Source organism: Trachurus japonicus, chromosome 15 (genome assembly GCF_045865225.1).
Source record: "Trachurus japonicus isolate A0001 chromosome 15, Traja_1.0".
Lineage (NCBI taxonomy): Eukaryota > Metazoa > Chordata > Actinopteri > Carangiformes > Carangidae > Trachurus > Trachurus japonicus.
The window spans coordinates 21,608,131-21,624,635 of NC_140921.1; the positions used below are offsets into that span (position 1 = coordinate 21,608,131).

A 16,505-nucleotide genomic window follows, 5' to 3' on the forward strand; every position below is an offset into this window, starting at 1 on the left:
ACTTGAGCTCTCAAATAAATCCAGGAAATGTGAGCAGGATGTCTCCTCTTACAGTCTCTGCACACGTAGGAAATCTGACACAGAACTATATAAAACAGACACACTGTAAATCATTTGCGTGTTAGTAACGCACACAAAAACAACATGCAGACTTGCAGCCTCGAGCAGTGTGACTAACTTAACTCTGCCTTTCCTTAAAAACCAGTAGACTCAAACTCCACAGGCCGGAAAAATCAACTTCAGCTCGTTAGTCACGTCTGCATCAAACTCTTTTGTTTAGGGAATCAAACTGTGGCCAGAAGCCCAAGATCCAGAGTGAGCCTGAGATGCAACACCACACACCATGCAGAAGATACCTCTGCAGGGCTATTTCGCCTGCTGCCCGGGGCTGCGCGGCCCCTCTCCCCCTCCGTGCCTTCCCCCTCTGTCAACTCCTTCTCCCCCCTCAGCCAGCCCTCCAGCACCGGCCCGCCGCAGGGGCTCACGCTGCGGGACAGATGTGGGGAGGGAGGGGAGAGCAGGAAGTCCTCTCCCTGAGGCGGGGTGAACGTGAGGAAGGGCGTGGCGGAGCTGGGCCTGGGCGGGTACGGCGGGGGTAGAGGGGAGGCGGACGGAGAGGCCATGGGGGAGACGCAGTACGGGCTGCCGCTGATGGGAGGCACGGGGCTGGCGGAGTAGGGCGGGGGCAGGTACTCGCCGCAGCGGTAGGACACGGTGGGCAGCGGGGGGAGGGGAGGGGTGGGGGCGGCGGGGGGGCTCCCTCCTCCCACGGTCAGGGAGATCCACTCGGAGGAGATGGCGTGGACCTCGGGGGACACGGAGCGGCGGGGGGAGCGAGGGAGGGGCAGTGGGGAGGTGGTCAGGCGGTTACGGTACAGCTTTACAGAGAGCAAGAGGATGAAGGAGATAAAAACAGAGGGAGGAAGAAAAGGATGAGAGGAAGGAAAATGAAAATGAAGGATGAAACAAATTCTGCAGACAAAAACTTTTAAATTAAAAAAAAAGGTGCTGGATTCAGTGTGAAGGAACCAATCTGGGTCAGCTCTCCCCCAACGCTGACCCACCGGCCCCCGGCCCGGAGTCCTCACCTGTGGAGAGGCGTTGGTGCTGCGCTGCGGTGACTGGCTGACGGGGGGGTCAGGATACTCCACCCCGTTTTTGACGCGGGGTCGTTTGTACACGTCGACGTAGGTGACGGGGAAGATGCCCTGGCGGTTGGTGCCGGGGATTTTTCCTTCATACCAGTTCTCATCGACTCTACGGATTAGTGTGATCCTCTCTCCCTGCGCAAGGTCACATCAAAATAGATATTAATTAAGTCCCTTTGAATAAACAACTAATTAATGTCAGTATTTAGAAAAAGGTTTGTCCTCATTAATTCCCACTGCACACCTTCCTGAAGGACATCTCCACCACCGTGTCCCCGTTGAAGTTGAAGCGAGCGAGAGCTTCTCCGTACTCCAGGACCTGTACCGGGGCACTTTTCTTTGGTTGGGCTTTTTCTGTGGGGGGAAGGAGCTGCACAAGAGGAGGGATAACAAAACTGACTCAGCAGGAAAAATAGAAGCATATTAAAGGGATAGTTCAACATTTTGGCAAATTGACCCATTGTCATAATCCCTATAGTTTTAGGAGTAGGTTCGTTACCTTTAATTGTTGGTGCAAGCTGCTTTTAGAACGGCGGAGCAGAGCCGCAAGCTGCTTAGAGCTATTTGATGAGTTTGATGAGGGAAACCAAGAAATCCCATTAGCCTCTGTAGCGTAGCTCTGAGCAGCTTGCGGCTCTGCTCTGCCGTTCTAAAAATAGCTTGCACCGACAAATAATGGTAACAAACCTACTCCTAAGACTATAGGAATTATGGCAATGGGCCTTTAAGGTGCGAAATATGTTGAAAAAATGAATTCAGGTCAAAGAAAATATTATATATTATATATTATAGCTATTGCTGTGAGTGGCTGTGAGTACAGAGAGACAGGGAGAAGCTGCTCACCTCAACATAACTTCGGGGGAAAATACCGACTCGTCCATGGTGTTCTCCTTCGTACCAGTTCTGATCCACCTGTCGAATGATGTACACGATGTCTCCCTTCTGAAACGGTAACTCCCTGCAAATGTTCCAAAGAGATCAGAAACTCAAAAGACAAGAAAGAAATCAACCATTGAAGTGTGACTTCACACAGACTGTCTGTGCAGCAGACAGTCTGAATAACTTATCTGCTGGTGAAAATGTGTATTGTATTATAATTTCAGTGATCAAGACCCCAGGGAGAGTAGCTGCTGGAAAGCCCAGCAGCTAATGGGAGTTTTTAATAAACATAAACACAGTGAAGCTCTTCATCTTTTATCATTATTCATCTTTTATTTTCTCATTGTCAGGTTTTCAGACTCTGCGTCTTCAGCATCCCACTCATGAGATTCTCCTCTTAAAGGCCACTTAAAGTCACTTCATTCATCACTACCCTGCTCGCTGGAGGCAGTGTTACAGCATCAATGTTTCTACTGGATTGCAATAAACTGTGAGGTGTTTCTCCAAACACATTTCTATACAAACTCTAAACATTTCCACTTACTTTAGAGTTTCAGCTCTGAAGTCAAAGCGAGCCATGGCTGGAGTTCTCTGTGGAGATACAAAAACACACTGGAGTCACTCTTATGTTACGTTTGTTGAGTTTTCCAATACATTGTGTATCTAAATCTCACTAATTACACTCTCTCTGTGCTTTGTCATTGATGCATATAAGGAGGAGATCCTCTGGTGCTTGTTGTGGACTGACTTCTGTCCTTTCTGTGCCCCCTCTGTACATAAACATTCAAGCAATGACAGGAATGATGTGCTTGTGACAGACTGGGTTACTTGTCCTCTGGAGGCTGCTGTGGCTTGTTGACAGAGAGACCAGCTCTCCAGCAGAGCAGACACACCTTGGTAAACACAGGGGTAGCAACTACGGCAGGTTTACGTGTGTTTCTATAGTTTGTGTGTGTGTGTGTTGTGCACTGTGAAGTCTACCCAACTGCTCCATTTTTAACCCAGAGGAGAAAGCCATCTGTGTCTACAGAAACCCTGCTGACAAGCCTGTCACCCCCCCTTCCTCTCTCTCTCCTGCCTCACCCCTCAGCCTGAGTCACACACAGCCTGACACAGCATCTGTCATCTTCTCTTCCTGCTTACAGAAGGATAAGACACAGCCATGCATTGTACCTCCACGCCCGATTTCCTCTTCTCTGAGTTATCTGTGATGTTGAGCAGGTCTCCGAAACGCTCGTTGGTGATGAACTGGTGGTGCGTCGGGACAATGCCTGTGTGTCTCCTCGACGCCGTGTCGGCCTCTTCCTGTTCCCGCTTCAGCCGCCGCTGCTCCTCCAAGATTTTCTGCAACCAGGAAACCAAACTGAGCTGTGCGTCCGCTCCAGATATGACTCTCCTCTACCCTTTTTTTTTTTTTAAATTCATGCCACACAGTCTTAGTGAGGATAATATATGATTTCCTCATTCATAACACAGCTCTCTTTACATAAATATTGTCAGTGAAGGTGTAATTAATGGAAGTCTGGCTCAATTGTTGAGGAAATTCACCTCTTTGTCTCCGTGACGCCTTCGCAACACTTCATCCGGGCTCTCCCCGTGAGCTGGGGACGAGTCTGGAACAGAGACAGAAAGAGGATTACGCTGTGAAGCAACGTCGTCGTCAAACTTATGTCAGATCACAATAAAGACCAAAATATTCAATAAAAAAAGGATGATGATATTTCTCCTCCTTCAAGTAAACAGAATCATAAAAAAATATACAATAACTACTGTACAACCACGCATGCTTTAAATGAACACGATAACCTCTGCAACACTAAAACAAAATGCACGCACACGCACGCACACACACATATCAAAAAAAGCCAAATGTAAATCCTGCATGCAAATAGGTATGAACACAGAATGACCTCAATGTGTGTTCATGAAACAAAGAAAAACAATGCAGGACAGAAAAATATGAAATCTACTGTCTCTTGGCCAGAAGAAAAGAAACATCATGTCATGGTTTTTACTGATCAACCAACCAGCATCCATTAGTTTGACTCAAGTGTCACCTTATTGACTTATTATTTAGTTTTCTTCCTATATCAGCATAAATGTTTCCTTCTGTGTCCCAGCGAGGGCCATGAGAAACAGCTACGGTATCAATGTTTCAGGTTTGCGTGTCTGATGCTCCCGAGTTCTGGCTGGTTACGTAAAAGGACATCAAAACAGGAAACATCCCGTCTGGCTTAAAACAAAACCTTTCATGGTGAAAGGATGACAGATGGCAGATGTGAACAGTCCCCACAAAGCAGAGAGAAAATAAAACAAAAACAGAAATACAGACATGGTGAGGCATCAGTTTGAGAGCGCGTATGCAACGTTGTATCATAATATCCTGCTTAAACATTACAGATGAATGCTGGGATTGTAGTTTGTAGTAAGGGCGTGGTGGTTTCAAAGTAAATAATTTGATCTGAAACACAGGGAGCTGTCGGAATCAGTGTAATGCTTATGCAGGCTCTCGCACTCTTGCATACAACTCAAATCTGATGTCACAAGGAGTAACGTTTTATACATTACCAAAGACTACCTGAACCTCCTACAGTGAGGTGTTTTGATGCGTTTGAGGGACCATATTCATTCACAGTGAAATGGAAGAGCACCAAACAGCACACTCAGAATGAGATGGAGGCTTCCCTGTCACTTTGTAAAAACAGACACAGCACACAGACTAGAGATGGAGGGTGGCGGCGTCGCTTTTTGTGGAAGGAAAAAAAAAAAAAAAGTGACACGAGGTGAAAGGAGAGTCGAGGTAGATGAGGAGAAGAGGAGGGTGACAAGTGGTGAAGGGGATGGAGATAGCCACCTCTCCGGTGAGCTGCCAGCGGCTGCAGTAGGTTCCCGTTGGCGTCCAAGCCTTGTTGTCCGTTACTCAGGCGGTCGGCGGCGGCGGCGGCGGCGTCTCCGTTGCCCAGCCTCTCCAGCACCTCCAGAGAGGACAGGCGCTGGGGGATCAGAGGCCGGGGCTCGGGGGACAGGCTGCCGGGCCTCCGGGCGCTCAGCGTCGCCGTCGTCGTCACCTTGGTGGCCAACAGGGTTCTCCGGGCCTGGTGGGACTGCAGGTTCCTCCGAGGCCTGAAGGGGGCCGGGCCCATGAGGAAGAGGTTCCCCGGCAGCGTGGTCTTCTTCTCGGCGGGCGGCGGCGGCGTCCTGTCCTGCTGGGTGGTGGTGGCCTGCTGCCTCTCGTGCCTGAGGATGGTGGTGAAGCGCGTGTAGGAGGCCGGGCAGGAGCCTTTGCATTTGCTGGGCTTGAGAAGGAGCTGGTGGTTGAGGTGGTGCAGGAGGTGCTGGTGCTGGTGGTGGTGGAGGTGCTGGTGGAGGTGGTGGTTGTGTTGAGGAGGAGACGCTGTGACCAGGATCACGGGACTCTTGGGCGCGCCCACGTTTTGGTGGATCAGTTCAGGGGAACGTCTACAGAAGATCTGCTCCAACTCCGCCTCGGTGTTGGAGGGAGACTCCGTCCCAACGATGTGTCCGTCCTCTGAGGAGGAAGCTGCCTCCTCCTCCTCCTCCTCCTCCTCCGCCGCCACCGCCGCCACGCTGCTCGGTGACAACGCCTCCTCCTCCTCCTCCATGGAGCTCTTCTCCTCCTCCTCCTCCTCCTCCTCTGCCCGGGAGCAGTCGTCTTTCTGGGAGCCGTCGGTCACCAGGACAGACTCCACCGACACCGCGGTGGCCATGTAGAGGAGGGCCGGCGCGTGGTCGGGGCTGTGGCCGTGGCCGGAGTGCAGGGTGGGCAGGGAGGAGGAGCGGCTGGGCGCGGAGCCGGACCGCTGGATGATCATTTCAAACTCGTTGACCCGTGACGACACCGCGTCCCGTGGAATGTTGCCCCCTTCGTCCCCCTCTGACCTCTCGCCCCCCTCGGCCTTTGACTTCTCAAACAGGGAGGCCAGGCTCCGGACGCTGCCGTTGGGGCTGCAGCCGGCCGAGCTGGGCCTCTGGATGTGGTGCATGGTCCTGTACAGGCTGGAAAACTCGGAGGCGCTCCTCCTGATCGCGGGAGAAACATTCCGGAGGCCGTCGGCGCAGTCGCTGCCACAGCTGGACTTAGAGTCCGAGTACGGCCCGCTCTCCCTGTCCTCTGCGTCGCACGGCCCGGTGTACAGGTCCTCGCAGCTGTGGGCCTTTGGGTGCCTGACAGCTCTAGTCCTGCTCTCCTGGCTGTCACCACTGGGTGGCAGCAGCTTGGGCTTGAACTTAGAAGGCAGGATTTGGGGTATGCAGGCTTTGGCAGCGGAAAGAGGCTTCTTACTCTTACACTGGTTACCTATTGCATTACTGGCAAGAACCGATCGACTATTTACAGAGGAGCAGGGTGAAATTATATAGCCATTCCCACCTTTATAATCCACTGGCAAGCATGCAGGACAACAGAATAAACAACATATTAGATTACAATGGTCACAGGTTCACACACATACACACTAAAACAGTGTCAGGCACATTTTCTACAGTAAAGACCAGGTTCTATCAGAAGTAGATGAGAGGAAGAAGCAGCCTTGATGCAGTAAACATCAAGTAACAGTTGACTGTTATACTAACATCATGGTACTGCGGTGAAGAGTTAGGTGTTGTAAAAACAAAATGGAACATTTTACTACAACAATTCACAATCTGAAAGATTAGTATTATTGTTATCAGTGTAAACAGCAACATAACAAGTGAAACTTAAAGTGTTAAAACAGCAATATGTCATGAAATGTTATGTAATGTTGGACGTCTCACCCCGAACCTCATTTTTTCTCATTTCTATTGTCAAGTCAAGGCCAAACTCCCTGCTGGACGTCCCCTTCTGCCCTGCTACACACAGACCAGTCTCCTCCTCTACTTTTAGCAATTACACAGGCAGCTGCCTTGATAAACGGCCTCTGGCACCACTGTTGATACATACATCCCTCCGCTACACAGCGTATCCTGATTCAACCTGACCAGTAAAATACATCTGTCAAAAAAAAAACCTCGTAAATACTGTCTGTCAGGTCCTGGGCTGTAGTTGTAGTAACAGACCCGTGATATTAGGCTGCAGATGGAGCCGGGAAATGACACAACACTTTCACATGCTGAGAAACGCTTCTGTAGCATGAGTGACCCATCTGTCACAGTCATATCTGCCAGAAAAAACACACACGCTGAGGAAGTCGACTAGATAATTTATCCACGGCCGTGCGGCGAGCAAAGAGTTACCAACCAACGCAGCCACTAAAAAAGCCCTACGGCAGCTCCAGTGCTTTAAAGACACAGAGATTTACACAGATATTTTTATTTCACGAGCACAAGACAAGAAAACTCATGACAAAGTGTTTGGGTTTCCAGCGCTTGGTCATTTCCCTGGTCTCGTCTACACTTTACCTTGTGTGTGGCGAACTGTTCGCCACTCTAATGATCAAGGTGGTGCCTCTGGCAGCACGCTAATGAAAGAGCGTGCTAGTCAGTTGACTGGAGTGCCAAATCCATTTACTGCACTTTTCCACTGTTCCAACTGAAACAAAAGCCACCTTGATGTACTGTATCCGTGTCTCGGGACGGCTCTGACGCGGAGGAGTGCTCTGATTGTAAAATATTCATATTCGGTCAATGTGGTAGCTATTATTGTGGGAAGAGTCTCTAAAGTCACATCTGCTGTGTGTCTTTCCAGATATAATGTGATGACGTATCGGGTCACACTGTCCCTTCCTCTCTCTTCCTTACATCTCCTCCTCTGGCGTTTCTCTCCATGTGCGCAGGCATTCCAGCCCCTGACCTCACACTGACAGCTGACTTCCTCATGCCTGCCCACCCTCTGCGTCCCTCCTGTTTATCTCACCCATGTCTGGCCCGGGTTGTGAAAAGCAAGAGCTCTGTTTATCGTCCCTCCTCATCCATCCCCGCTCTGGCCCTCCGCTCCCTGGCGCTGGAACGCTCTGGAGACTTGCCCTAAGCCTGCCTAGCGACTGGCGGCTCACAACTGGAGCAAGAGTAGGAGAGGAAGGTGGGGAGGGGGTGGGGGGAAATCCCCAAGGTTAGCTTCCATCGACTTAGCAAGACAACCTCACTCCCTCCATGAGTTTTCCAAAGCAGATGGCCAGTACACGTTTGATGAAAACATCTATGGCATCAATAATAAATCAAAAAGCTGCTGAGGGGATGAATGCTGCGAGGTGATTGGCCAATGCTGTGAGGTCTGGGAGCAAAAAAAAAGGGTGGATTCCAACAGAAAGGTAAACGGAAACACATGTATCCCTGTCTGACACGTCCGACCGTCCAACTTGAGTGTCTGCAACTCATTGGTTCTGTCTCAGCAGGAGAGGCCATTAACGGCCGCTGTTACTGCTCAGATCCACATTCACATTCAGACACACACCTTCCATTTGACTGGTCACATAAGTGAAGTGGCTGCCGTCCTACCTTTAGAGGAGGAAGAGCTGCCATGGCGCTTGTTTAGGGCCCGTAGACCTTGTAAGGGAATGTCGCCGCCCTCCAGGACACTCTTGTAAACATGGCGGTCGCATTCTGGAGCCGCGGGCTCACTCGGGGATGATCCTCTGTCCTTCTCCACCTCCTCGCTGTGTCCAGACTTGCTCGAGGAGCTAGACAGCAACGAGAGGAACAGACAGCTAATCAAATGCAAGTCAAATTCACTCAGCAGAGTTGTGTTACATGTTTTTTATGATAAACAGAGGCACACAAATTGGGTAATGAGCTGTCATATGGTTCTTATTCAGCATATCTTGAGGTAATTCCTGTCTTCGCAGACTTGTGGGAGACAAAATAATCGGAGACAGAAAAAGTCAAACTTGAGAAAGCAACTGGAGAATTTGAAGGCTGATGTTGAGAGAAGGCACCGGCTTCCACACATATCTTGGCATAGCAGAGAGGCCAGCAGAACAGATCTCTATAAATATTCTCCGAACATTCCTGCATGGTGCATCAACCCCTGCCATGCACCTGTACAACTCTCAGGTTTACTCCCTGTCACCCTGCTCATGTGTTACTCACACCGCTCCTCTATCTGTGCACACAAACATGGTCATTAATCTGACACACTTGAGTGTAGGGCAAATACTGTATATAAAAACTCACACAAACTCCTCTCCCTGCTGTTGGAGAAAAGAGGAATCCATTTTCCTAAATGTGTTTTACATCTGCTCTGCTGCCAAGATAGAGTTTTACAAGCTTTGCACAAATGTATGGCTACATTACTCTCATAGTCCCCTTCCTCAACAAGAAGCTCTTTCATAGCTGTGAGGAAAAAACAACAACATGTGCACTGCTGAGTGCAGAGAGTCATTAAAATCATGTTGGGACTAGGTTTCGTACAAGAATTCACATAAATGCTCTACAGGAAACATAGAGTACAGGAGCCATGCAAGATTTAAAACGAGTCTCTGAGGGAAGGCGGCACGCTGCTTATTGCAGGTTAAGGATGAGGAGCTCTTTCTGAGTTCACTGAGTGCTGCATCTGAATTAGGATCACAGCTTCTGTTCTAAAGCTTAATATCTTCCATATAATTTGACAATGTCCACTGTTTTTTTTTAGTTTTTTTTTACCTTTTCTACCATTTTCTCGATGAGAATAACTTCCATGCACAGACAGTGGGTGTTCCCTTGACAGGCACATCTACTGAGAGGTTCATTCATTCGTCTAATGACACCAGACATGCACATATGGTTTTGCATTTTATAATTTTGCCCTGACAACCAAATGTCTCCGATTTCAAACGGACCCCGTAGGGAGAAAAAAAAAACAAAAAAACATCCTGCCCTAAACATATGTTCCTCTGGAGGAAGTCAGTTTATGACCAGTTTATGAGTTTTCCTTTGAAAAGTCGGAGTGAGTGAACCTCCATCGCTACTTCATCAGGAACCCTCTTCCTTTCAAAACTAACAACAAATCTGTTGATTGAAACCTTTGGATTGGGAACGTCGTTCTCTAAACAATCATCCATCATCACATAATGGTTGTAGCAGATGGAAAGAGAAACGTTTATTTTCCCTGGACTGTAGCGGGAGACAGTCACAGAGGCTCAGTCCTAAATTCCTTACATTTTATTGCGCAAGCAAAAATAGACAATGTCAGTCTCACAAGACAAACACAAGAGTGATGAGGAGCTCGGCGAGATTTGTTTTAGCACGAGTTAACATCATCCTTCATAATCCAGCTGCTGCTCGCCGTTGTATTCACACACCCATTCAGGAGGAGATAACGGTTTTTAAGTTATGCAGCAGCTGGGCGAGCTCCCTCTATCCCAGTGACATCCAGGTTGCTGTCTTTAAATAAATCACCACATAGCAGCTCTGTCTCCACGCTACAACCACCCAACCCCACCAAAAAAACACCACGAAACACACGCACAGAGGACACACTGTTCTGCTAGCTTTTTGCCTTATTAACAGGATCTCCTCAGGAAGCCGGAGTCCCCCTGCTGTAGGCGGGAGCACGCTCGACAGGCTGGAGAAATCTCTCCACTTTGACATTTATCCTCATAACATGGCAAATAATCATCTACATGCTGGAGGAAGGGGAAGGGAGATTTAAAAAAAGCACAAGAAGCATGGACTTACTACTGCTGCAGGTCAGAGGCTGTTTCCAGGGGGCTGAAAGAGGGGGCACTCTGCAACAAACCAAACAAAGAAGTCATTGATAGATCCACAGGAAGGTCTCCTCCAGCTAGAACAGAGGCAGGAGCATTAGCTATGGCCAGACTCTCTCTTCTCTTCCTCTCTGCTGTTCTCTCGCTGCTCTGGGTTTCTGCCTCGAGCACCCGGGGTTCTTAGCCTCTCTGGACTGGTCTTGGCATGGAGGGAGTAAGCGTGTGTTTTGGCCTGCATGCAAGTTGGAGAAAACAAGCGGCAGTGAGGAGAGAGGAGGGGAGGGGAGGGGGGAGGAGAGGGGAGGGGGGAGTGGGCGTGCATCGGTCAGGGGGGCGCCCATGCGGGGAGGGGGCTGTCACAGGCTCAGCCAATGGGCTGCTGTGTTCCCGTGAAGCCGTCTCTTTTGTCTGGTATTGAGTCACTCTCATTACCAGTGGACCAGACCAGGGACAATTAACCAGCTGGTGGTGCGAGCAGGCCGAATTACACACACACACACATTCACACACACACACACACACACTCACACTTGACAATCTATCTCACACACTTACAGAGACACAAACGCTTCCTGACAAATAGAACACAGTAGAGCATTTTCAGAAACATAATTATTTTTCAGAAACATAATTAAAACAATGTTATAAAAGACAAAGAACAAAAACATGAAGCGGAACAAATAAATCAAAGTGTAGAGGAGTATAAAAGGAGAGGTAGGTGTTACTGAGGTGCAGATAGCATCTTCAAAACACAGGGCTGGTCACTCAGTGTGGCAGCAGCACCCACTAGCATTTTGAATGGTTTAGGGCCAACTAAATTTAGCCCACTGTTTCTGTTGCTTTCCTCCTCTCGGACGTCACAGCAGGTAAAAATAACAGACGTGACACGGGCACTATGAATAAGAGCACAAGTGTTGTTTGCAAATACGATTGCACAATCCCTCATCCCAGCCAGCCCTGCCCTGCCCTGCCCCGCTCTTAATGCCACATCCACTTCCCCACGGCGCGGCCAAGCCTCCGCTTCCTACGCTGATGACCAGACAAGGAACATTCTCCGCAGCTCATTTGCCACAACATGCCTTTCCACTTAGTTGCCAGGGCAGAACTATCATTAATAACCTTTCAGAATAAATGCCTATCTTTATAAGAACAGAACATCAGGCTGGCAGGTCTGATAGTCGGGTCTATTTATAAAGCCAAATGTTCCATGTTGACTTGGAGAACGCACCGGGTGTCATTGAATAATCTGCAGCTCTTCCTTGTGTTGCTACGTCTTGTGAGCCCCCTCAAATCTGATATCAGGGGGAGAAGATAGTGTCCTCTGACACCCCTGAGTAATTGGGCTTACACACACACACACGCACAAATACACATACACACACTCACACGCCCACAGTGGAAAGTAAACAGGAAAAAAGCATGGACGGCTTATCTGAGTAAAGGAATGGAATCTTAATCTGGTTATTTACAAGATGCCTGATTAGTGTCAGTTTATGTGAACTTTCCTTTGTACAAAAGGGTAAAACTGTTAAATTTCAAACTAATCCTGCACTCATATCACTTAGTGTCACATTACTGTCATAGTTGCATGACTCCCTTTTTAATCCAGTTTAGGAAGTAAAGGGGTCAGACAGAAGGTAGGGGCGGAGTGATGCTAAAACGAGTTATCAGATGTAGACACACAGAGCATGAAAGTGCTCACTCAAAGTGTGAAGCGTCTGGCGCTGTGAACGGACATGACGGACGGCCTCAGTGAGTCAGTGGAACACCGATGACAACGTTTCTGCAGAATTTCATGTGCATGTTTCCTAACAGGTGCCCCTGGCTGCTCAGGGCTGCGGCTCCTGTGCGCCCGCTTTCATATTCAAAATAGCGATCATGAGTAGGTCATGGTAACATGAATCCCATTCTTTCCAGCACCTTATTTGTGTTGATATGTTCTCATGAAAACAAACAGCTCCCCCAGTGTGAGGGGCCTGTTATAGCCACGCGCCCCTCGTCTCATCTCCTGCTAAATGCTTAAAGGTAAAGGTTAAGTGTATAACAGAGGTTAAATATGAAAGCACAATGAGCTGGCAGGCTTACGGAGTTGCCTCCTTTAGAATATGTCAGGTGGTAGGGGGAGGCTCTGTGTAACTCGGCGCTGAGACACTGTGGCAGCGGCCCCCTCGTCAGCATATGCTCGACAGATGGAGTCACTCTGTCGGTTATAGGGGGCCGAAACGCTCTTCCTGACCGGAGCTATGTGTGGAATTCCAGCTTCAGCTGCAGCATCCGTGAGTCTGAGTTTGACCGTATAGCTGTGGCTGTCGCTGGAGGTGTCTCCAGGCTCCTGTTGAACCCGGAGCTTGTTAATATTAATCAAGAGGACCATTACTGTGATTATACACAGGTGTCACTCCTACTCAGTGGCTATTAGGTGACTATAAGAGGCTGTGAGTGGACCAGTAATGATGATTTGACAGGAGGAGGTGCAGAAACAGTGCAGTGAAGCTGCTCTTTATAGAGGCACTTTGTTGACAACTGGGTAATTAGTGGTGTGAAACCACAAGAAGTTATAAAAAATGAAGTTCAAAGGTATAAGATGGAAGAAGTTTCCCGTTATTATAATATTACTTCATTAGTCAAAGTGTTTTTTCTCAGCACTTCAGAGGTTATTAATAAGAACAAGAGCTAAGTGGAGCAGAGCCAGAAAGGCCCCGCTCCTCATTTAACTCCTGAGCACTGTCGTTTTTGTGGGACTTCCAGTCATATCTCTCCTCCAGTAACACAGAGAGAGTGACTACTGATATGTCAATCAAACCCCAATGAGCCAGTGTGTCTGGCTGAGCCTTAAGGTCAAATGCTGCACATACCAGGTGCAGCTTTAGAAGTGACTTTGACATTAAACAGGAGCCAGTCATCAAGCCCAGCTCATCTGGCAAACATCCAGGCTGCCATGAGACAGGAGTCGGCCGCCTCCACGGCTAAACCTCCTCCGCATATACACTAACCTGGAAACGGGAGGAGGCTGGCCCTGCGTCTGGCTGATGCTCGGACATGACCTCATGTTGTAGCTAGCGGTGCCACCTCATGTGATCCAGGGTGTGGTGGTGGTGGTGTGGCTCCGACTGACAGAGAGCGAGGAGACGCAACATCTGTTTGTGGGCAGCCAATGCCACAGTTGTCTGGTGCCATCTAAGACCTGAGGCATGGATTTGTCATGACACCGTATACTGCTTCAACATGCCTGCACCACTTTGGATATTTTGGTAAATCTGCTAGATGGCAGACGGGCAGCAATTATTATTTCAAGGGCCTGGGATTATCCTGGAGCCCAGGACTCGCGCGGACTGCAGCCTCTCCAAGTGAAGAGTGACTTCTGGATGAATCACCCTGTGAAGGCCTTCGGCTCACGATATGAATTCTATCTGGCAGGGCGCATATGGAAATGAAGGAAACAAAGTGTTACTCTCGGGTGTTGAGTTAACGGCATCAGAAGAGCAGAGCTGCAGCCACGTTTGGCAAGAGATCCCAACATCCTGTTGTAAAGAAAATATGAGTGTGATAAACTCAGAACAGCCCTTTAATTGGTCCTTCCACAGACACCTATGCTGCAATAGGAGCGCAATAAATCCTGATCAATAATCAGCCTTATTAAACATTAATCATCCCAACTGCAGAGGGACAGGAGCCACAGCTAACGTCGGGGGGTCAGAGTGTTTTTGTTGTCTGAGCTGATCGTGCTCACTCAGCCTCACAGATACAAATAAACCACTGAGAGATACGTTTGAAGAAGGCAAAAATAGATCTCAGTCGACTATTTTAGAGACTGCTGGGGGATAAAATCCTTTTAAATTCTATGTGGTGATGAGGAGGAACAGCAGCAACAACTTTGCAATAGGTTTGCTGCCGATATACATTCAGAAAAATGTTTAGGGTTAAACAAAAAATACAATAATGATGAAAAAACAGGTTCATAACAGGTTGTTTTCATAAAACCACATTGTTGGGACACATGGTAGTAAATTTAGTTCAAGAGGAAATACATTTTCTTCTTGAGCATGCTGTCACATAAGTTTTGTTTTTATGTGCACGGTCAATTAAAAACGAAAATGATTTGGGGCAAGATTTGCAGGTGAAAGTGGGAGTAGAACTGAGAGTAGTCCTTACAGACAGACACGGGTTGTTTAGGCAATTACTTGAACATGGATGTTATCACATGCAATGAAATACAATATACTGTCACTTTGAAGACAGCGACCACTTACCGCTTTGTCAAACTCCATCTCTGAAAAGAATTTATACCAAGGCTCATTCTCTAAATCTACATCTTCTGGACTTACATCCTGAGTCTAGGGGCATGGCAACAGGAAGAGGAGGAGAAAGACAAAGAGAAGACAGTTCAGACAGCACAGAAAATACACACCTGTGCTCATGAGCCACATCAGACACCTGATATCTGAAGACACCTGTTGGTTTCTTTTAGCAGATTAAAGGATAGATTCACATTTTCAAGTTGTAATAGTTTGATGTTTGGGGAAAAGCTAATTAGATTTTTTTTTGCAGAGGTTAAGAAGTGGATTGATGCCACTGGAGCAGGCTTGGAACGATGATTACATAATATTTCCTCTGTTCAGTGACATATATTTATACTCTTATATGCCTTAAAGGGATAGTTCAACATTTACATTACGAGACAGAGTTGTTTTAGAGGTAAATTCATGCAAAACAGCTGATGCACGCTCCCGTCAGGGGTAGTTTTTCTGCAAGCAGTCTCTGCATTTTCCTCAAAACCATCGCTGTCTCGTAACGTTCTGTTATTATCTCATAGCGTGGTGAATGTGCAGGTCACAACTTGTCCTCGAGAGCGTTTTGGAGTTGTTGGATTGTGTATTTGATGAGGTTGATGAGGGAAACCAAGAAATCCCATTAGCCTCCATAGCGTAGCTCTAAACAGCTCGCGGCTCTGCTCCGTCGTTCTAAAAACAGCTTGCAATGACAATTAAAAGTAACGAACCTACTGCTATGACAATAGGGATTATGGCAATGGGCCAATTTGCCAAAATGTTGAACTATCCCTTTAAGTTTAAAATATAATACAGTTATATATGATTTGAAAAACACCAGATAAATGGTATAATTATATTGTGACCTCCCACTCCTGTCATAATATTGTATATTGTGTTTATGTGGGCTGGACTGTATGGAGATATTAACACTTGGATATTGCCAAAGCCTAGACTGGAAACAAGGGGAGACAGAGGACAGCTGAGGCAGCCTGGCTCTGTGGAACAGCAACAGCAACAGCCTCCAACCTCCAACAGAAATCAGCCTAAAAGCATCTCTAAAGCTCCCTAATTAACATGTATCACCTCATTTTAATAATGTGTACTGAAACCTCGTGCTCACTCCAGGATGTCCCTGCGCCTAAGTAGTGGTCTGGCACTTAGCTCCTTAAACAAACAGAATTAAACATGTCAGTTGTCAGGCTTTGGAGGCACTGGCAGGTGGATGCTGTTAACAGGCTAGCTGTTTCCAGCCTGTGTGCCAAGCTAAGCTATGTGGCTTCTGGCTCTAGCTGTATATTTCATGCAGGTGGCATCAATCTTCTCACTGACCTCTGGACAAGAAAACCCACAAACAAATTAAATGTTGAAAATGTTGAATGTTGAAACTATTCCTTTGATATGATACTCACAAACCTACATGCACAGTAAGAAAGCTACAGGTCACTGTACTTGAAATACAGAGAGGGATTTTTTGACAGATAAACATCTGATTTGGTTGCAAAGCCGTAATATTAGCCTCAGCTTAAAGCACTGATGCAACTATTCTCGGCTGTTCGTGTATGGACAGGAACATGCTGGAAAATACG

General features: G+C 47.7%; 1 protein-coding gene across 6 annotated transcripts in view; it reads right to left on the reverse strand.

Annotated features, from left to right (window-relative positions):
- Nucleotides 1-16,505, reverse strand: part of sorbs1 (sorbin and SH3 domain containing 1) — a 45,441-nt gene that overhangs the window by 7,380 nt on the left and 21,556 nt on the right. For 2 of the 6 annotated variants that reach the window (XM_085800468.1, XM_085800466.1), the window contains exons 14-24: nt 14,899-14,982; nt 10,620-10,669; nt 8,463-8,644; nt 4,882-6,429; nt 3,576-3,640; nt 3,201-3,371; nt 2,572-2,618; nt 1,992-2,106; nt 1,393-1,518; nt 1,089-1,283; nt 357-878 (exon numbers count right to left, since the gene is read on the reverse strand). In XM_085800468.1, coding sequence (XP_085656594.1) covers nt 357-878; nt 1,089-1,283; nt 1,393-1,518; nt 1,992-2,106; nt 2,572-2,618; nt 3,201-3,371; nt 3,576-3,640; nt 4,882-6,429; nt 8,463-8,644; nt 10,620-10,669; nt 14,899-14,982 — 3,105 coding nt within the window. The remainder of the gene's footprint in view (nt 1-356; nt 879-1,088; nt 1,284-1,392; nt 1,519-1,991; nt 2,107-2,571; nt 2,619-3,200; nt 3,372-3,575; nt 3,641-4,881; nt 6,430-8,462; nt 8,645-10,619; nt 10,670-14,898; nt 14,983-16,505) is intronic. The other 4 variants (XM_085800471.1, XM_085800469.1, XM_085800472.1 and 1 more) reach the window with 2 other exon arrangements.